This window comes from Styela clava, chromosome 4 (genome assembly GCF_964204865.1).
Source record: "Styela clava chromosome 4, kaStyClav1.hap1.2, whole genome shotgun sequence".
Classification (NCBI taxonomy): domain Eukaryota; kingdom Metazoa; phylum Chordata; class Ascidiacea; order Stolidobranchia; family Styelidae; genus Styela; species Styela clava.
In genome coordinates this window covers 15,314,696-15,336,146 of record NC_135253.1, presented here as the reverse complement: position 1 = coordinate 15,336,146, position 21,451 = coordinate 15,314,696, and the positions used below count along the sequence as shown (strand labels likewise).

At 34.3% G+C, this 21,451-nt stretch overlaps 3 protein-coding genes across 3 annotated transcripts; all 3 read right to left on the bottom strand.

Moving 5' to 3' along the window:
* Positions 1 to 27: 27 nt before the first annotated feature.
* Positions 28 to 5,484, bottom strand: LOC120326215 (sulfotransferase 1 family member D1-like). The gene is made up of 5 exons (XM_039392461.2): positions 4,134 to 5,484; positions 3,725 to 3,931; positions 2,795 to 2,960; positions 1,040 to 1,277; positions 28 to 442 (listed from the first exon to the last, which is right to left on the bottom strand). Exons 1-5 carry the CDS (start codon positions 4,231 to 4,233, stop codon positions 86 to 88), a joined length of 1,068 nt encoding a protein of 355 aa, XP_039248395.2. The 5' UTR covers positions 4,234 to 5,484; the 3' UTR covers positions 28 to 85.
* Positions 5,485 to 7,337: 1,853 nt separating this feature from the next.
* LOC120326935 (sulfotransferase 1E1-like) lies at positions 7,338 to 11,247 on the bottom strand. Its single transcript, XM_039393290.2, has 5 exons — positions 11,109 to 11,247; positions 9,347 to 9,553; positions 9,073 to 9,238; positions 8,522 to 8,759; positions 7,338 to 8,290 (listed from the first exon to the last, which is right to left on the bottom strand). Exons 1-5 carry the CDS (start codon positions 11,206 to 11,208, stop codon positions 7,940 to 7,942), a joined length of 1,062 nt encoding a protein of 353 aa, XP_039249224.2. The 5' UTR covers positions 11,209 to 11,247; the 3' UTR covers positions 7,338 to 7,939.
* Positions 11,248 to 14,524: 3,277 nt separating this feature from the next.
* LOC120326411 (sulfotransferase 1C4-like) lies at positions 14,525 to 16,991 on the bottom strand. The gene is made up of 5 exons (XM_039392696.2): positions 16,842 to 16,991; positions 16,363 to 16,569; positions 16,081 to 16,246; positions 15,386 to 15,623; positions 14,525 to 15,212 (listed from the first exon to the last, which is right to left on the bottom strand). Exons 1-5 carry the CDS (start codon positions 16,942 to 16,944, stop codon positions 14,862 to 14,864), a joined length of 1,065 nt encoding a protein of 354 aa, XP_039248630.2. The 5' UTR covers positions 16,945 to 16,991; the 3' UTR covers positions 14,525 to 14,861.
* Positions 16,992 to 21,451: the final 4,460 nt, after the last annotated feature.

Here is a 21,451-nt window from a genome sequence, read left to right as displayed (position 1 = left end):
ATTTTTATTCGTGGATACAATGGTGTGTAATAATTATCTTTGTAAATTCCTTTCCCAATCATAATGCAGAATAATGATATTTAACTTAAAATTCAATTTCCAAAAGAAATATCAAATCCCGTTCCTTTGATTTTTCTTGGTATAACTCATCAAAGGCCAAGCTTTGATTTATCGTAAAATAATTTCTCCAATCACCAACCTGTCCCTTTCTCATGAACTTTGACTTCTTCGTGGAAATACTATTTTGTCCTAACATTGACATATTTGTGCTTCTGTTTTTACTCATGCTGTCAAATGTACAATGTTCAGAAATAGCGTCCAGTTGTTGTTCCGACAATTTTTTTTCAAGAAATTTTGACATTGATTCAACTTCTTTTCGAAGATCTTTCTTCAAATTTTCGTAAGTTTCGAAATATATTTTTTCCTTGTCTTCTTGATATTTCTAATAACATGAATCAGTAACGTGAGTGTTTAGTTTGAATAAATTTATTTTCGTGATCTATATATAAATATATGTGAACCATTATCGAATAAACAATACAAGCATGTCAACATATATTCTGATTTTCAACCAGAGGTTCCGGGAGTTTACATCTAAAGCCGAGAGTTAATATGGTTCTAGGAAATTTCGCCGCATGAAAATTCGCTGCAAGAGCATTTTGCTGTAAAACAAGTATTTTTGATAACAACAGTTTGGTTTTTGAATACCCTTTGCAAAATTTCCTGCGGCGAGATTTCCTACGGCGAAATTTCCTGCGGCGAATTTTCCGGAAACGTATAATATATTATCAGATTTATGAATTTTTTTTTTGATCAAACTTGCTGCATTTTAAAGATTATTTTGTTTTGTCAGCATTAAGTTTGCTCATATATATATATAGTTTATACAATCATTCTTACTACCTCGCAGGTATTGCACAAACGTTCCTCGAGCCTTCGCAATGTTTCATTGCGGTTTCGCTCCGTCAGAAAGTTTGAAAACCACAAGTTAAATGTATTATTCAATAATAATTTTCACAAAAATTAATTACAAACCAACCTCCCAAAATTTTAGCGTATGGTCAAACCAATCTCCAAATCCTACTCTGTGTGAGCAGAAATTTGCGAAGAATTCTGGCCACGTTCCTGGGTCTTTCAACATTTTAGAGCAGCGATGAAAATGATAGTATGAAACGCATAGGTCCTTTGGATTTCTTGCTACGTAAATAATTTTGCATCTTTTTCCTTTCCTAATGTCTTCTGGTAACAGTTCGTACGGAAGATGAGTCTTTATCACTCTGAAATTAAAGTTCTTGTGACCTATTTATTAACTGAATATAATTCAACCATTTGAAGAAAAATTAAAGGATTAATTGCGTTACTCAACGATACATTAAAACGTTGTGGGTAAGCTGTTAGTAAGTAATATGGAGTTTTTATTATTTCCTAATGCTGAAAAGCCCCGGATTTTTTTTTTATAAATAACAAAGATATAATGAAAATTCCAAATTTTTAGTTTGGCTGGAATTGAATCGACTTCGGTAATGAAATAAATGGGATACAGAGAGACCATCATAATATATCATTATTTCAATAAAACTATTCACTGTCGAAATTTGCATAGAATGTGACCGTGATACAATGTTCACATTTTGATTGTATTTGTTTGTTTTAGTTTCATCATTAGAATCAACTAATAAAGGTGTATCGTCAGGCTAATAACCGAATTGCGCACCTGTCAGTTAATTCAGATTTTATCCCAAGGATTCCGAAACGCATAAAATGGAGATTAATGTGACGTGCACATTATTGCAATTGTTAAAGTGAAGTGAGCACGTGTGATATCCACTTTCTAAGTCCAATTCATATTGGTTGGCTTTTATTTAAGGATTCATTCATTTCTTTTTTATTCTTTATATTTATTATTTAGGGAAAGTCTTATTTTCGGTGGGTGTACAGAGTGCGTTATATTGATGAAATATATATATATATATCCAGTGATGAGCTGTAGCCGGAACGAACCGGAACGGCGTTCCGGTTGTTGGACGTTTTATCGCGTTTGCGTTCCTGTTGTTAAAATAAAATTATGGTTCGAAAAGTCTAGTTTCTGCGGGAAACTTAGTTATTAATTGATGTTTTGTTGCATCATAATTCTTTTTACATTACAGCTGGCAAATAATTGGTGCACAGCAGTAACGTTTAATGGATATTTCGCCGACCTTTGACCCCGTGAATATCTATCTAATAATAACATTTGTATTGAATTAGTATGAAGATTCTTTCAATTTTAAACAGTCATATTTCAGATAATTTTTTCATATTTCATTGTAGTTCTTCGGCTCTATCTTACCACAGACAAAATTACTGGTAGCGTCGTGTTGTAAATATATATATATTAAATTTTCACGAATTTGGTGCGTTCCGGTTGTTACGATCTTTCCAGCTCATCACTGTATATATCAAACATAAAAAGAATAATAGTTAAAACAGATAGGCTGTTTAGGGGTTTAGACATCGTGAATAATGTAAATTACATATGTTTTTCGAATGTTTGATTTTCAGGACTGATGGATAAAATCAAGTTGCAAAATTGCTATGTTCCCAAGTCATAGGCACATTTTGCATAAGTCACAGTGTGCCATTATGACGTCACGTGCCTACATCATACAAATAAATTTCAAATTCGGAGACGACTAAAAAATTGAACCATGGGAAATTATTTACTCTCAATGGCATAACAATATCATTATTACGTTTTTCTCAAAATTGCTGAATATGACTTACGCAATTTGGGTATTAGCGTGACGGTATATACCTTTGTTTATTTCTTGACCAATTTTCTAAAGATTGAAATCCATTGCGAAGATGACAATCCACTATCTCCAGAAACGGACTTCTCAATGTAAGCAATTGTTTATTTGCTTCTTTTATATTTCCATCATTGCATATTAACCACACAATTTCTTGCATCCAAGTCGTTCCTGTAAAATACAAAAATAACACAAAGCAAACATCAATACATATAGACTTTATGAATTTATGTGGAATAAGTTCGAATACTATTACAACAAGAGAGCAATGCTCAAATATATGGACACGAAAGCCAAAACGAGGTAATACAATATAAGTATTCTAATAATTCTATCTAATATTTCACAGTACCAATTGACTTGATTTGGTACGAGGTCTTCCCGACGTCGCCTGACCACTAGATCGCGATCGCAGAACCGATACATGCTGCGCAATTTTTAATTTTGATGACGTTCATCACACACAAAAAATCGAATCCCGCTCCATTGGTACTACCGGATCTCCCCGAAAAAAGGACCTACCATGAAAATAAGACCTATCATAAATTTTTAAAATCATTTAATATATGCCCTACCCTTTTAAAATAAGACCTAGTCGACAGCGCAAATTTTTTTGACCTATTCGATAGCAAGAAATTTTTCCTACTCGTTTAAAAGGAATCTATGTTTAGTAGTTATTTTAAATAAGAACGTGTTGTTTATAAGTAAATGGATATCGGTTTTCATATTTTGTATATTTGAAAATCTCGTAATTCTCTAAATGAAAATAAAATACATCCCCCCAAAATAAGATCCAATGGTATTTTTCGAAAGAAAATTGAAATAATACACTGTCTTATTTTCGGGAAAACACGGTAGACAAATAGGCATTTTCAGTTTTGTAATTTGTTGTTTAACAAACCACGCGATTCCTTCATTTTACTTTTCTTCCTCACCTGCTTTGGGATAAGCTACGATGAAAACATCGTCTTCTCTTACTTTGAATTTTAAAATTTCATTAACTGCAACAGTAAACGGTGAGGGCAGCAGAATTTTATAACCATTCGAAGCCGTGAATTGGGTTAGTTTTGGCTTCATCCGTGTATCTAGTCCGGTTAGTTGAAATAATTGTGGAATCCTCAGCTTTGCATGTATTGCCATTTCTTAAATACAATATAGGAGCCCGTTAATTATAAAAACGAGCAAAATTTAGTGTGAAATTATAAAAGTCATTACTGCAACTTTGGACCCAATCCAATCATAAAAAATTTATAAACCGATCGTATCTGCGACCTGAGCGATAATTAGAATTCGGGATTGACGCTTTGAGGTAAGGCACTATTACATTATTAATAAAACACTTACGTAGTTTCACTCGGTCGACAAGTCTCATAGACTTCAACTTGAAGTACAAAACGACGCCTGACAAGGCTGCTAAGATTCCTGCCACTGTCAATACCAGCATCCTCACAACTTTTATACTAATCTACTGATACTGATTTTCTGAGCTTGGCGAAGAGCATAATATTGGATAAAGACTTGACAAATACAAACAGAGTAGTATAGGGGAGAGGATCCCTATCTGCGCTTCACTCACGTGTTATTGGGTTGACACACGTTTAATAGAGTGTAACTCCGATCTAAACTCTTCAGAAGTCAATAAGCACACAATGTATTGTAATGCCAAATTTTCGTATATTATAAATATGCACAATCCAATTATTAAAGAATCCAAAAACAAATACACACTTAAACCTTATTACAGTTATACGGTCGAATCCAAAGCAAAATCACAAGAACATGACAAACACTATTATTTCAACACTCAGACGAAGCCGGAAACACAAAGAAGGTTATATGCAAAAAGCTAATGCTTGGAGCTGTCGCGACAACTCTTCATCAGGGAAGTAGCTAGAATGACGTATTTCCATTTACTTCAACATACTATTACTATTGAGGGGTTAAATAACATTGAAATTCATGGTTACAATGTACATTCGCTTCAGTAGAATACTTTGTGGTGAATCATACTTAAGTAAGTGGCAATTCAATCCGCCAACAGAGGACGGTGATTCTACTGTAAGTTGTAAACTTTCACACAAATTTTACCGTCCAATTTTGTTATATAGAAAAACAGGAGTAATGAGTAATATTTAAAATAGCAACAAGAACAACAACATAATAATAACTAAACGATTCATATGTACATTTCGTGTCCAATAATATTCCTAATAGGGCACCTGACTAAAGTTACCAACCAACACGCGAACCATTAATTTTTATTTGCAATCGTAGCGCAATTGTTGCTGCTGTGGTACCTCAAGGTGCGATATTACTAGGTCAGCGAGCGCATTTGATTCAGCGTATTTGTTAATGATTTATTAAATTGACACACAAAATTTTATGCTGAAAAATAAAATTGTAGGTAACCGACCATCGAGCTTCATGTATTCACTTGGGACTGTTTCTTATTCAGGCTTACTCATTTTAAACTCAAGTATTAGCATACCTTCTCGCCTGGTTACCGGGCGGGTATAAGGTATTTGAATATTGAACTTGGTTATTCGGCAACATCGCCAATCCCTAAGGACCGGAGCATACCGTGGAACAAGGCTATCAGAACTCGCCAAAAAGCTGTTACGTTCCATCTGAATTTTTCTGATTTATTGACACCCAATATCATATTCAAAATTTTGCTGTTTCATTTTGATTCACTGGAATACTGTTTTAATTTCCTCGAGCGCGGCCTTCACGGTTGTACTCCTTTTGGATTTTAGATATTTGAACATTGCTCCACTAGCGAACTGAACGTGATGAAAGTCTGTTAGACCTGGCTCTATAAGAAGGAGATCTATATTAAGATTAACTACGTCTATGTTCTGCCTATGCAATCAGTGTGACGAAATGAATACCGGTATCAGTATGCCATTTAACAATCTTAAGCAAACTTCCTATTTCATCCCTGTAATAGATTCAGATGTTTATTTCGTCGTGCATGGAATATTGTATCGACACAATTAAAATAAAAATAACAATACAAAAGTTCAATTGAATAAACAGACATGCAATATTTCCGCAATTGACGAGGGCCGTGCAAGACTACAAGTCATCGTATCAGTGACACTGTATTTGCTGAGTTGAGATACAGACGACGTTACACAAACTTCAATATAAAGAATTAGGGTATATCAATATGAAGTGCTGGATTAATCCAATTTAGAAAATATAATAAATATAGTGCGAGTCGATGGATGTTTCCCCGACCCTCGACCCAAAAAAAGTTTCTTAATACTGCAAAACTATTGCAAAACTTTGACGATTATTTAAATAAATAAAAAACTTACAAAAAAAACACAATTATTGTTGAGTGTTCGCGGGCCGCATTGGCAGTTCTCTGGGGCCGCCTGCGGCCCTCGGGCCGCAAGCTTGACACCCCTGACATAAATGACATTTAATAACAGATTCAGGTTTTACTAAAATACCTCCATATGTTCGAAGCACGCTGCATATCTCTTGCAGCAGAGCGATCATGAAACTATCTCCATTCGTGAATAATTTTGAGCGATACCAGGATAAGAATACTCAAAATTGATATGTAACCATTGTGACGTAACAAGCTAAAATTGTAAATTATTACGTCAAATGTCACGCTGCGATTAACCGGTTAATTTTACCCGGTTAACGGTTAAAGTGTTTTCTCCGAAATTCCCAGCCCTAGATAATACATCATAAGAAATTAATGTTTGGGATTCAAATGCGTTAATTGATTCAGATGCATTGTGTACTGAAGCTCGTAATCTCGGTGTTCAATTCTTCACAAATATGGAAGGGATGTCCAATTCGAATTTAATAGTAATAACGCGACCTTCGAATATCGTATTATAAGAATATCGAATATCGACCACACATTGTAGCGCCGTCGTCCACGTTTTACTTGAAAACATTTCGCATATATTTCGCTTTATGTTTTATCATAATCGTGAGTCGCGACAATAAATTACAATCGACATGAGAGGATTTCAATCAGCGCTGGCTAGAAAATACCTATAACATGTCGAGGATGTTTCTGATTTTATTATTTCATAATATATCGCAAATATTATCGTGTAGTTGAACAAAATTAAAATTAATGGAATCACAATATTTAATACCTGTGTAGAGAGATAATTGAGTCGGAATTTAGCTTAAAGATGTCGATGGACTAAATGACACCAGCGCTTAACGATAAACAGTCAGAATTTATAACCGTGCCAAAAAGTGCGTATGCTGTCAGTAAAGACGTTTCTACACTATCATTTGAAACTGGGAGCCTAGTTGCTCTTATTTTTGTGCTGTAATGCTTATTAAGTCTACTTTCTTAAAGCAATTTCATTTATATCATACATGCCTTATGACTGCTTTACAATGATAACATTATGAAAGTTCAATTTATATTTCCCTGGATTTTAGGAAAGTGAATTGTGGGGGATTATACAATGCATTCGGAATTTCAGTATCGATAATATTTTTAAAAAGTATTAAAAATTGTCGATGGATATGGCCATCCCTGCTCATAAGGTTTTGCTACCAGGGTGGTGAAATAAGTAAATAATTAGCCTACTTATCCTATCAAGTTGATACATTGAGTTACGTGCGCACGATTTTGTTCCAATATAACGACATATTTTGTATTTTACACATTAGAAAATCTACTAATATTTGATTGATATATTTATTCATTATTACTATGTAATATTAAAAACGTCAATGTAAAAATTTGACAGTAAAAATAGCCAAATTAGTTGAGCGTTTGACTGATAAATAACTAAGAACAGGTCAGAATCCCATACTCGTTTCTACTCGCGGGGGTGGGGACGTGTGTAGCTCCTAGTTTACGATTCCCCCGAGCAAAAAATAACTTAAACATCAGTATTCCAACTTTATTTTAAAACATTCTGGATCATATCAAAAAGGTAAACATATCGGAAATATTGGTCTTTATTTAGCCGATACCGATACACTACACCGAAAAATTGGCCGATATTGCCAATACCGATACATCGGTACATCTCTACTTCTTATGTGACATTTCACTATATATAAAACACTGTATTTTGATAATTTTTTGCATATCGATTTATAAATGTCTTATATGGTTAATGAAATAATTTGTTGGCAACGACTAAACAAAACTACATTTCAAAGGTAATATCCAAACCCGACCCTTCAACTTTTTCTTGATACATCATATCGAAAGCTGAGCTTTGATTTATAGTAAAGTAATTTTTCCAGTCGCCTACTTCTCCTTTTCTCATAAATTTTGATTTGGCCACGTCCATTCCATACTTTGCTAAAGAGGACATATTAGTCTTTTTATTTTTTCTCATGCTTCCAAACGTACAGTGTTTTGAAATAGCGTCCATCTGTTCACCAGACAATTCTTTTCCAAGAAATTTTGATATAGATTCAACTTCTTTTCGAAGATCTTTCTTCAAATCTTCATACTTTACAAAGTATATTCTCTGCTTGTCGTCTTGATATTTCTGATAAAATACATACAATACAATTTCGGATCAGTTTGACACGAATGTACACTCTAGCATTCCAAATTTATTTTTTGAAAATCTCGTTATTTCATTGCAGCCAGTTTCCTCGAAATAGCTACATGTTTTTTGATACAAACTCATCAATTACCGGACGTCATAACAAAACTAGTGCAATTACCGACTACTTTTCAAAAAACTGAAATTATAAATAATTTATTTTAGACCAACCTCCCAAAACTTCAGAGTGTGATCAAACCAACTTCCGCCCACTACATTATCAGAACAAAACTTCGACAAAAATTCTCTCCAAGTTTCTGGGTTTGGTAATCCCGGAATCATGCGATGAAAATGAAAATAAGAAACACATAAGTCCTTGGGATTCCTTGCTACATATATTATTTTGCATTTTTTACCGTTTCTGATTTCTGCTGGTAAAATTTCGTATGGCAGATGAGTTTTTATTACTCTGTAAATAAAACGAAAGCATCAACCCAAACAAGAGTAAATAGGATTGTGAAAGGTGTATAATTTCTAACAAAGATAAGAGTCCAATTTTTTCGGCACGACAATTTTTTACTTGTATTCTGACTCATGGATCTAAGGAGGTAAATATTGCACATATAAGACCCTACGATGCCCACGGGTATGGGAAACGAAAATATTCATTTTAGTGTTGCACCGCGTGGTTACATTTGTTCAGGTACAATATTCAAATGTAAAGAATAATTTTGATCTTTGACGACAATAACATTCCATTTTGAGATAGAATTCTTACAAACCTTTGCTTATTTTGGGGCCAAGTTTCTAGAAACTGAATCCCTTTGCTTATGGAAATGTCCACTGTCTCCAGAAACGGGCTCCTCACTGTAATTAACTCTTTCTTTGCTCCATCTATGTTTCCGTCATTGCATATCAGCCATGTTATCTCCTGCATCCAAGTTGTTCCTTAAACACACAAAAATACTAGGATATATTAGCGGTCTTTAATTTTTACATTTCTAAACACATGTCACATTCGTTTCGACACAATTACCGGCATGTTATAAATCCTACCTGCTTTGGGGTAAGTTACGATGAAAACATCGTCTTCCCTAACCTTGAACTTCAAAACTTCATTAACAACAGAAGCGAAAATTGGAGTCAGCATAATTTTAAAACCATTCGAAGCAGTGAAATGAGTTAATCCAGGTCTCATCTTCTGATCCAGTCCGGTTATTTGAAGTATTTTCATCACGTTCAATTTTGTTAGTATCATCAGTACTGAAAACAAAAACGAAAAATTTCCACAAATGCCGTCTGTACATACGTTTTGTTTTTAATGAAAATTCTAGTTCAAAAACTTTTCTGTTGAGTAAAATTAAACGCTGTTCGACAAATTTTCGCCAGGTTGATATGAGAGTTGGATCAATTGTTATTTGTAATTGTAATTAATTACAGTTTTTCATGTAATTGTAATGCAATTGAGGCATTTTCATTCTGTGTAATTGTAAATGTAATTGTAATTTGCTAAAATGTTGGCTCAATCACACATTCAATTACACCAGGGGTCACCAAACTACGGCGTTCTTTCATCTGGCCCGCAATAACACGAAAAAAGGCGAAACTTTTTCCAAGGGGCGTTTTCCGAGAATCGCCTTCCTTTTTTATTTTTTAACATTAGCCAATCAGCAAGATGCGAAAAAGTGATATAACAATATGCCTTTTCGCATCCGTTAAGACACTCAGGCAGATTTTCAGACGTGGTTGTAATAATATCTCATTTTGCGATTTCGAATGCTATTCTTCAGTTTTTAGTTGTGTTTCGGAAATTTAAGTTTGAATCAAATAAGTGAATCATCATATAGTCTTCTTAGGAGTTGTAGTTCAATAAATAGTAGTAATCAAAAATTAGGCTAGAAATAGCTGTGATAAAATAGGCTAAATCCATATGGAAACACTGGCTGTCTGGTTTGATTCTGTAAATTCTTGCTACGCGAAACTCGGAATTTTTTTGAGGGTAGTGGTAGCGTCAAGGGTAAAGACTGCTTCGCTCTGTGAAACGTGTCCATATATTTGAGCATTGCTCTGTTGTAATCGTAAATGTAATTTTATTTTTTTGCACGGAGTAATTGTAATGTAATTGAAATATTTAAGGGAGTAATTATATTTGTAATTGAACTGAATTACTGTAATTGATCAACTCGGTATATATATAGTTTTGCCTGGATTCCAGGCATTCCAATTATACCGCCCGGAATTCGGTGAAATGTACAATCGTCGTCGGCGATGCATGTTTGCACAATTTCACCAATAACTTTTTCCCATTTAACAAGATTATTTACATCAGGAAACACTTGTTCCAATTTATGTTTGAACCATCAACTCCTAGTACTTTCTCCTTTACGTACAGGTACAGTTCTACCGAAAGGTTTTGTAGGCAATGTTTCGGAGTACAATTTTGTGGGCACAAATAATTATGATTGAAAAACTTTATGGGTGAAATGCTTGGTGGCACGAATACATTTTTGCGTACAAATGTTCTTTGTAGACAACGATTAAGGGTGCGATAGTCAACATGATCGAATTTTCAGTTTCTGGTTTATTGTATGTTGGTGCTGGGTGTTAATATTACGCAATGTGAAAAGTAAACAAATACAAATATTCGCACCCCGAACCCTAACTTGTATGCATGTATGGTATGGCCACGAAGCATGGTCTATTGATTTCAACATCTATATATATGTATATATATATATATATAGACAAGAACAGAGAGACCATAAAATATTCACCGTAATTGGTGATTGACACGTGCGAAATATTTTGTGATTCTTACATAGTTGCATTCTGTCGACGAGCCTCATTGACTTCGCCTTATAGTATACAATGAAAGCAAATAAAGACACTGCAGTTCCCGAGATTGCAAATATCATCATGCTGGAGCGAAATATAATCCAAAATAATGAACCTGGTATCGATATCTGTGAAGCAATAATATATCAAACGTTTCAACTTCATTTGACCACGTAAAGAACAAAATATGTAACGTAAATATTCAGTAACATATTGAAGGGATTGGCAAGTGTTTCCAAATATTGTTCGCTTGTTTACCTAATCTGCTTGTGTGAATAAGATATAAGATCTTTGGACTGACACAGCGGATGCCTCTACAACGGATATAATTCTACAGCTCATATAATGTGTATGTATATAAGGATACTTATGGACTAACTTCTACCTGGTCTAAACCAGAAGCTACATAGGTCTATGATACAAGAAACTTAACATAGTATGGCGCAACCGCAATCAGTATAAACTGCTTCAGCTTAGTCAGGACAGTTACAGTACAAGTTAATGTATAACTAGTACCTGTATATACGGATTGTGGCATTTTAGTTAAATAATCAACATAATAGGCCTACAGCAACTTGGCAAGATCACATGTTCGGACTTTGGTTCTTACTTAAAACAACATATATAATTATCGTTTGAAATCAAGATTGTTATACACAAATGTTACCAAATATGAAAAGCAACTACAAAAAGTTGAGCAGAAGCGAAAAACAAACTAAAAAATTTTCAATTTATATGAAAATATGGTAATTTAGGCATTTGGCGCTAAAAGTTTGGTTCCGTACTCATACAATTTAAAATTTACTTATACCACATTTGTCAATAGATATGTAATGAAACAGATATTCGCATATATATATGAAATATATATATGCTGATTTGTATGAATTTATCATATATCATAACCAAATATTGAATTTCTAACAGAATATTCAACCCGTCCCTTTAATTCTTTCTTGATACATCAAATTGAAAAATGAGTTATAATTTATTGTGAAATGGTTTTTCCAGTTACCTACTCCTCCGTTTCTCATAATATTATCAAGATCCATGCCAAATTTTGCTGAATTAGACACTGTAGTTTTGTTATTCTCATGTTGCCAAAAGTAAGGTCTTTTTTCTGAAATTAATTCTGTCTGTTGATCCGACAATTCTATGTCAATAAATTTTAATATCGATTCGAATTCTTTTCGCACATTTTTTTTTTGAATCGTCGTACGTGACAAAAAATATTTGTTTCTTGCTATCTTGATGTTTCTGTTAAAATACAGCGTTATTATGAATCCATTATTTAAGTCCAAAGTCCCAATCATTATCTTGACATCTCGTGTTTTCTGATATTTATTTATTTTCAAAAACATGCGGAAATCGATTAAAAGCCTTTATATATATATACTGCTGTTTAAGCTAGAAAATATTAAACTTTTCAAAACATATTCAAAAATAATTTTGAACCAACCTCCCAAAACTTTAAAGTGTGCTCAAAACAACGACCGAAGGATAAATTTCCAGAGCAAAAATTGGTTAAATGTTTTTCCCATTTTCCGGGGTCGGGCATATCTGTAAACCTTCAATGAAAATGCTAGTAGGAAACGCATAAATCTTCAGGTTTTTTTGCTGCATATGATATTTTGCATTTTTGATATCTTCAGGCAAAAGTTCATACGGTAAATGAGTCTTCACTACTCGGTAAACAAATTTTGTTATAACAATACCAAAAGTAAAAACAAATATTTGTTGAACCCTTTAAAGAAAGGAAGAGATTGGAGTTGAAAAACGTTTCAAGTCAATTTAAAGCATCTTTACGAGTTGTTTCACTTACATAACTCTATGCTCCTTGAATGGCGGTATACTTCCTCTTTAACGGACTTCAGTTGAGGTAAAACCTTCCACCAAACAATGTCACAAGCCTTACACTAAACCAGTTTTGAATCAACTATATATATTTATAGATCGTTGAATTTGTTAAAAGAGAGACATGAAATGCCAATAATTGGACACGGTAGGCTACTGGTAGCCTATGCAGTATATAAACACTGTAATCTATGATTTGAGCTTTCAAAACATTCAAATCAACATTGATCATCAAGTTCCATTAAGATGGAAATTCACATATATAGTAACCGGTAGGAACTGGACCACCATCGGTAGGACGATGGTGCAATATTCGTAGTAATAGCAAAGTATGCTGGTGAATTATCGAGCCCGGTACGATGAAAAAAAATTTAAAAAAAAATAGCCATCTAGCGGTGTATCCATCTTCAAGCACTGCAAATTTCAAGACAGTTGATTCATGAGTTGCAGAGAAAACGGACTTGCAAAGCCGAAATACACAAACTGTACAGTTCATGTCAAATAATAAATGCCATTGGGTGAAAATTTTCAAACACTTTCCCCACTTAACACATGACTCAATGTAATTTGCGACAATTATGTCATCAAAACTCATCATATAATCACTACTTCCTTTCCGGTATGTTACGATGAAAACATCGTCCTCGTCGACTTCTAAACTTCATAACAGCAGCAGCATACATCGGAAACAGCAAAATTTTGAAATTAAGCTTATCCTGTTATCCAGTCCGGCCATCTGTAGTATTCGTAAAACTTGACATCTTCGTCATCGTCATAACTAAAATCATGAAAATTACCAGAAATACGTCGAAGGTATTTTAATAAGTAATATTTGTAGTGGAATGTAGTGTACTTAGGAGAATCCTGGCAATTGGAATCAATTATCGACCGTACTTGAAAAGTGTAATTAATTTATGACTTCAAAATAGAAGCCAAGTTTCATAAAACTAAACTTGTTTGTAAGAACATTTTATAATTGATGTTGTTGATCCGAGCTTTTTACGTCAGCGGCATGGTTATTCGATATCGCGCTTCATAATAAAACATTATTCAGCCATGCTGAATATTAATTACTAGGAGATGACATCTAATTCAATAAGTATAGAAATATATTGTGATTCCTAATGAGTTGTAATCTATCAACGAGTCTCATTGACTTCACCTTGTAGTAAACTATGGAAGCAAAAGCCGCTGCTGTTCCCAAAATTCGCAAACATTAGATTACAATTCTGAAAAATTTTAACGATCGATTTTAAACGCTTCTTGTTCACAAACTAGAGACAGACTATTGGAATATACAACGCATTGTCAAAAACTCGACGCAAGAGCTCATATCATCCACAAAAATCTACTGTTTTAACTGTTGGTATAAATAAAATTAATTATTATACAGCGTATAGGGTAGCTACTCACCAGTTGGTTTATCATTGGTTTAGCAAGTGTACAATGCATCCAATTTCATTTGAGAGCAACATTAGTTTTAATTACATACTGAAAATATCGAATTATTTCCTGTGTATGGACTTTAAGTACACCCTGTACATGTATCACAATTTGTAAGATTTCTTTATTAGCCAAAGTTAAAATAAATTTCAAACAATAAATTTCACAAGCACGAAAATAATAAACGGGAGGATGTAGAAAGTAGCTATAAAAAAGTGCGAATTAAAATGGGAGATGGAATTTTAGGTATATAAAAGTATGTATTGAATTGTCTTCTAAATTTCTACACAAATATAACACATTAATTAATAATTGCATTGTCTAAAATGTGCAGGAAAAATGGGAAGTATAAATTTGTATAAGTCAAAGCGCGTACATAATGATAACTGAGGATTTGAATCACTTAGCCAACATGAACTTAATAAAGAATCCTTAGAGCTCATATTTCGAACTGAATATCTAATCCCGTTCCTTTAATCTTGTCTTGATACATCACATCGAAAGCTGAGCTTTGATTTATTGTGAAATGGTTTTTCCAGTCGCCTACTTCTCCTTTTCTCATAAATTTGGATTTTGTCAGATCCATGCCATATTTTGCAGAAGCAGACATGTTAGTGCTCTTATTTTTGCTCATGCTGCCAAACGTACAATGTTCCGAAATGGCGTCCATCTGTTTATCCGACAACTTTTTTTCGAGAAACTTCGCTATTGATTCAACTTCCTTTCGAAGATCTTTTTTCAAGTCTTCGTACGTAACGAAGTATATACGTTGCTTGTCGTCTAGATATTTCTAAAAGTATGAAATAACATTCTGATCAATTGCACTACTTATATTATTAAAATACATACGCATCTGTTGCTGCCATTATTGCCAAGACATTTCGTTTTCACTAGATACACAAGATAAAATACAAGAAGGTAAATGTATTTTAATTAAAAGATGATAATTTATCCATTACCAACCTCCCAAAACTGTAAAGTGTGGTCAAAATAACTTCCGTAACCTAGTTTGTCAGAACAGAATTTTGCAAGAAATTCTTCCCATGTTCCAGGGTCAGGCATTCCTGTAATCATACGATGGAAATGATAGTACGAAACGCATAAATCCTTTGGATTTCTTGCTACGTAAATAATTTTGCATTTCTTCCCGTTTTTGATGTCTTCTGGTAACAGTTCGTACGGAAAATGAGTCTTTATCACTCTATGAAAAATGCGTTTTTTTTAATGAATAGAAACGTTAAATGTGAATTTCTGATTATATGTTGAAGCTTGTGTTGGTATGATTGTGATTTACGAAATAATTGTTTCTGGCTATTATCCACAACTTAGAGTTTTACTTTTGTTGCCTGTGCCGTTTCTCTTTAGTCATTCATTATTGCAACGTTAGCGAAGCGTAATTCTGACCCACCTTTGGTTTTTGCGCAAAATATGTAACAATATTGATGTTTTAGAATAGATCTCATGAAATTCTCCCTATGAGCAAAAATGAACATAAGCTAAACAAAACAAGTGCTAACTAATGAACACTCGGGAAAGGCAATTCGATGTTCACAAACTTTGATTCAAAAGAATTTGAAAAATGCTGTAAATCATTCTGAAGACTTCCGCGTGTGTTTCAAAGGGGGAAACTGCTTCCTGCTTCATAAATAATTGAATACCTTTGCTTATTTTCCGGCCATGTTTCTAGAGACTGAATTCCATTGCTAATAGTAAAATCTACTGCTTCAAGCATCGGGCTTCTTATTGCGACTGACTGTTTCTTTGCTTCATCGATATTTCCGTTGTTGCATAACAGCCATGCTATCTCTTGCATCCAAGTTGTCCCTGACATTACAATAAGGATACAATGAATTTTATATTATTTTATAATAAATATTGTTTCTCGGATTTTTCAATTTCGAACTGAGGTTAAAAGTCTACTTGCCGCCATATTTTCTCACCTGCCTTGGGGTATGTAAGAACGTATACATCGTCTTCTCTCACTTTGAATTTTAAAACTTCCTCAACTGTAACAGTTAACATTGGAGGCAGAAGAAGTTTGAATCCATTCGAAGCTGTGACTTCAGTTAATTTTGGCCTCATCCGCACATCTAGTCCCGTTAGACGAAGCATTTGTAGAATTTTCAACTTTCCCAGTATCGCAAGTACTTAAAAGAGAAAAATAAAAAAATATTACGACAAGGGCTGTCGACGCCAGATATTGAAACCTTAGCTCATCGTATTAAAATCATACTCATGCAAAGTAAACCGCCGTATGAATGTTCCTATACCTTCGATAGTTATAATTCGATTGAGATATAATAAATTCTATAACATGAAATAAAATAAAATTTGCAATTCTGAAAACACAGCGTGAAAATAATTTTAACAGTAACCCTAGAACAATTGATAAACTCGGGACCACAGCCGTTATACTTACGCAATTTCAATTTGTCAACTTTTCTCATTGATTTCAATTTGAAGTAGGCAATGACAGCGAACAAGGCCGATGCGGTCGCGGAAACTGCTAACTCTAACATCATTTTGCTTCTAAATATTGAGTTACAGTAGATAATTCGATGTTACCTGAAAAGAATTAGTTCATGCTTCAAATAGATTATTCAACCTGATATAAAAAAGATTTGGCCTTGGGCGCGAAGAGACTCAGTTTGAAAATAGTTTACGTTACATCCTGTAATGTACTGATAAAATACGGCTATGCAAAAGGCTTAATAAACAGGCAGTTGGTGCCATTATTAATCCTGGCACAACCATGTCCAACTTTTTAACACCTATAACCTATCTCTAGCAATAATTTTGCGACCATTCTGTTTCACTGTCGAGTTTTGACTATGAGCAAGTAATTCTGGGAAGCAAGCAAAACCGCTATATATGTGAAATTGTATCAATTGACAATTGCCAACGAGATACGGTTTGTCATGTTGCGGGCCTCAAGTTATTTCAACTAAAACATTTAACACAGCCAAACGTCCAGTTCGGAATACTAAAAGGTCCGAAGGCGATACTTCCTGTCATACCTAACGCGATATTGTATGTACTGTACTGAAGACAGCTTAATGTTTAATGCTTAAAATCACTGAACCGAGTTAAACGACGCCTGAGTGTACTTAGCTCTAAAAGCTTCAGATAGAGGGAATTGTCCTTATATTTGTAACTAATTGACGGGTCAAAATTTGAGTTTTTTCAATAAAATCACTTTGACTCAAGTGTGTTGAATGGAAATAGAGTTAATTGAGTCCATGTAGTATTATGTGACTTTATAAATAACTTGTTTGGCTATTTGCGAATATGAATATATATATACGAGATTTGTAACTAGAAAGAAATGTCTTTTGTTGAAACAAATTCGATAATGTTTAGAGCCGAAATGATGCATGGTTGCCTACTCATGTTTCTCTTGCTAAACAGTAGGTCTGCTATTTCTGAACAGTCTAAAATACCTTTATCTTGACTGAGCTAGACTAACCTCCCCTTTGCCTACCAACACACGGCATGCAATGCCACATTCCTGTGTGTATTGAATAGTTTCACTGTTAGAGAACAACGCTTATTTGAGTATTACAAAGTAAGGTTGTTCGATGTTGAGTTCCATAAGTCACTCGTGACTTATATTAAATGAACATCTTTCGATTAAGATTCGTTATAAATGTCCTTTCGGAACTATGTGACTTTTGTCTTTCAAAAATTGAGATAATGATGCAACAATGACGCACTGAGTTTTGGTAAAAAAAAATTGCAAATTTATTTGTTGTGTATAGTAATTTTCAAAACTGCCTACTGCTATTTTTACTTGGTGTATGATAGTGTTGCAAATTACATTCCGGCAATATTCACTCTAGGTATCCTGAGTTTACGGATTTGCCTGTAATAGGTCCGTTAAACTATTTTATCCCTCCTATTTCGGTGTGAATTGCTATTTATATTACAGGAAGATTACAGTAATTAATGTAATAAACTAGTTATTACATTAGTTTGTCTCTCATATATCGTTGTGAAATTCTATTTTTATTATAGGGATATTACATTAATTACTGTAATAGGTCCGTTACACTAGTTTGTCTCTTGGATTTATATGTGAATTCCAATTTATATTATAGGGAGATTGCAGTAATATTGCAAACTTTTTTCATTAAATTGACCAATTGATATGTGTAGACAAAATTGAGGTGCTATTAATAAAGGCTGCGTCGACGAAATTTTATCGTTTGTATAAATGACGTGGTCAATACGGTCGAGCGCGCCATAGTGGTGCAATACCTTATGATTGACTTGAAATCTGTTCGATACGTGCCGGTATATGGAAATGTACGGATGACGTTTAACGTCGTGACATCGTGTGGTTGTGGTGGGATGCCAAATTTTTACTAACTTATGAATGTTGACGTGATCGACTACACAATATTCGGACGTCACAGAGCTTGCCAAAGTATACCTACGATCGCCCGTGAGACCCCAATATTGCACCGCTAAGTTGAAAATATAGCAGAGAATATGAATATCTTCATCGACTAAAACACAAATTTGATACCAACTAACGACTTCCGTAACCGAGTTCATACTTTAGCTCGACTTGGTTAAACTGTTTACTGTTGTTTCGGTCATGAATATATCCTATGGCTTTGCCAACGACATCGCCCACGAAGGCGAAAACATTCGAAGAACTCCACTGTTATAGTACACTGCAGTACTAGCAGCAACTAACCTACTAATGAATCGTATAAAGCAGACGATAGATAGTTGAAAAATTCGTGGATTCAAGGAACTGGAGCAGGGGTGGCCAACCCGCGGCTTGCCCCGGTTTCATGTGGCTCTTTTCGCCATGGGTATTTTAAGAAAAAAATAAGTTGCAACTACAATTCATCATGTTTCGATTAAACATACTATGTATGTTAGATGTAAGAAATACCCATTTAGATGTTAGATTATTTTCTAGATTATTTCAGCATCCATTTTGTTATATTTAGATTATTTTTACAAATGTTATTTTGCATTGTTCTCTAGTGGCAAAGAAGTGAAGTTCACCAGTACCTAACATTTGTAGATATAAAATACAAAAAAGTTTTCCAATCGAAGTTAGGGTAATAGTGCTCAAAACAACAAGGGAGGTTCGCCAAAATATTGTATTGGCAATTATTATTAGGCTATTACTCTAAAAGTAGCGTGAATTGAACGCTGTTGTTATGGTAAAATCTGAAGTCAGGAAATACTGTCAGACTGTTGTTCACTAATTCTATCCTATAAGAATGTCTAAAGAAACAAGTGCAGAAGTGGCAAACGATATGGCCAGAAATTTTAAAAATAGTGGCTAAAGGATGACTTGCTGAAAGAGTAGTTAGCGCCCATGGCTGCTGATGAATCTAGGGCATTCTGCAAGTTCTGTAAATGTGAAGTCAAAGCAAAATATCAAGATTTGAAGCAGCATACTAAGAGCCAGAAACATTTGAAAGCTTGTCCCGTCATTACCAGGACTCTTGATTCATTTATGACTCTTAAAAACTTCGAAATAGCAGAGCTGGAAGCGTCTATTTCCACATTTTTATGTTGTCACTCAGCTATTTCTAACTACAGAATCGTGGCCATTTAGTTGATTTATGTAAAATAAATCTCCCTACAAACAAAACAGTGTTCGAAATGAAAATGCACCAAACTAAATGCAGAAATGTACCCTTATCATACTGTCATAAGAAATACGGTACTCTGTGTGAGCATTTTAAAACAGACCTAGGATATGGTCTCTATATTGTTAGAGCCACCAAGTTTTTATGTATTAACGTTTATAAAGTCTGTAAAATAGTTGGTTAACTCGTTGACGTCAGGATGAGCGAGTGTGGGCTGGGGTAACTTTGGTTAAGACGAGATATTGGTGATGGCAGATTTAGCATTCTAATAGATGAGTCCACAGATATAACTGTGCATAAATTACTAGGTATATCAATAGTTTATTTCAGCATGTCCAAAAAAAAGATTGTGTCAACCTATCTGGAACTTACAGCTTGTGTGCTCAACACAATGTTATAGCTATTAAAGAATGTACTCGGTTCACATAAATTGAGTTTGAAGAATCTTTTAGCAATCAGAACAGATAATGCGAGTGTGATGATTGGCATAAATATGGGTGTTCGTGCACAACTGAGGGCCGAGATTCCATTCTTTATTCTTGTGACGACCCTTGTTTTATCTGTTAAATGCTGTCATGTGATATTATTGCCTTATTTGGTATTTTGGTGTTGGGGACACTGGGGGCGCTGTGACACTGCCGGTTGTGTTCTTTGGGTGTGCTTTGGTGTGATGTGGTTTGTACCCGTACAGTGTGGTTGGATTCTGGTCATGGGTGTCTGTGGGAGTGCCTCTGGTCTCCGGTGAGTTATCAGGGATGTTTGTTTGTGGTTTTGTGACTGCGGGATGGGGGTTTGTTGGATGTTTTTATGCTAGACAGTAGGCTGATATTATTGTTGTTTCAGTACAATGCCATTGCAGTTATTTTAGCGTTGTATTTTTGGTTGTTGTCAGGGAATCAGCAATCATCAGTACTGTTCAAAGTGCTTTTATTGTGTATATTCTGCTTTCTTGCATTGTGCTGCCTGGCACGCTTTATTGTATGCTTGTCGTTTTGTTTGGAGTATTTGGTTGTGTTGAGATTGTTAATTAATAAATAAAATAATATAAATTGAAGTGAATAGTGAGAGGAATCTTGGCGTCAGATCATGTTTGGAAGATATTCTGAACTTGGATAATTATCACATAGACTGCCGGTACGCTACATTCTTATAAAATGCTTGAAAATGTAACTTTGGTATGTTTAGATTATTATTTTTTGAATTTAGAATATTCTAGATATTTTTTGTTAACATTCTAGGTTTTTTTATCACTGAACAGTTGGCAACCCTGCACTACAACGGCTGTCGCAATCGTATCGAAAATTAAGTCCGGCGGCAAACACGAAGTTTACCATTTGAGTGAAGTAATTTAAGTGCAGATAAAACGCCACAGATTACATCGTCGACGACTGCTTTAATTGACTGGTTGGCC

Bases quoted from the DNA above. Each gene is read 5' to 3' on its own strand.
- LOC120326215 (XM_039392461.2), bottom strand. From the start codon at position 4,233: ATGCTGGTATTGACAGTGGCAGGAATCTTAGCAGCCTTGTCAGGCGTC. The intron at 3,932-4,133 runs GTAAGTGTTTTA...ATTGTATTTAAG, and splicing joins TGTCGACCGAGTGAAACTAC to AAATGGCAATACATGCAAAG. The intron at 2,961-3,724 runs GTGAGGAAGAAA...TGTATTTTACAG, and splicing joins CGTAGCTTATCCCAAAGCAG to GAACGACTTGGATGCAAGAA.
- LOC120326935 (XM_039393290.2), bottom strand. From the start codon at position 11,208: ATGATGATATTTGCAATCTCGGGAACTGCAGTGTCTTTATTTGCTTTC. The intron at 9,239-9,346 runs GTAGGATTTATA...TGTGTGTTTAAG, and splicing joins CGTAACTTACCCCAAAGCAG to GAACAACTTGGATGCAGGAG. The intron at 8,760-9,072 runs GTTTGTAAGAAT...TTTTATTTACAG, and splicing joins TGGCCCCAAAATAAGCAAAG to AGTAATAAAAACTCATCTGC.
- LOC120326411 (XM_039392696.2), bottom strand. From the start codon at position 16,944: ATGATGTTAGAGTTAGCAGTTTCCGCGACCGCATCGGCCTTGTTCGCT. The intron at 16,247-16,362 runs GTGAGAAAATAT...TTGTAATGTCAG, and splicing joins TCTTACATACCCCAAGGCAG to GGACAACTTGGATGCAAGAG. The intron at 15,213-15,385 runs GTTGGTAATGGA...TCATACTTTTAG, and splicing joins ACACTTTACAGTTTTGGGAG to AAATATCTAGACGACAAGCA.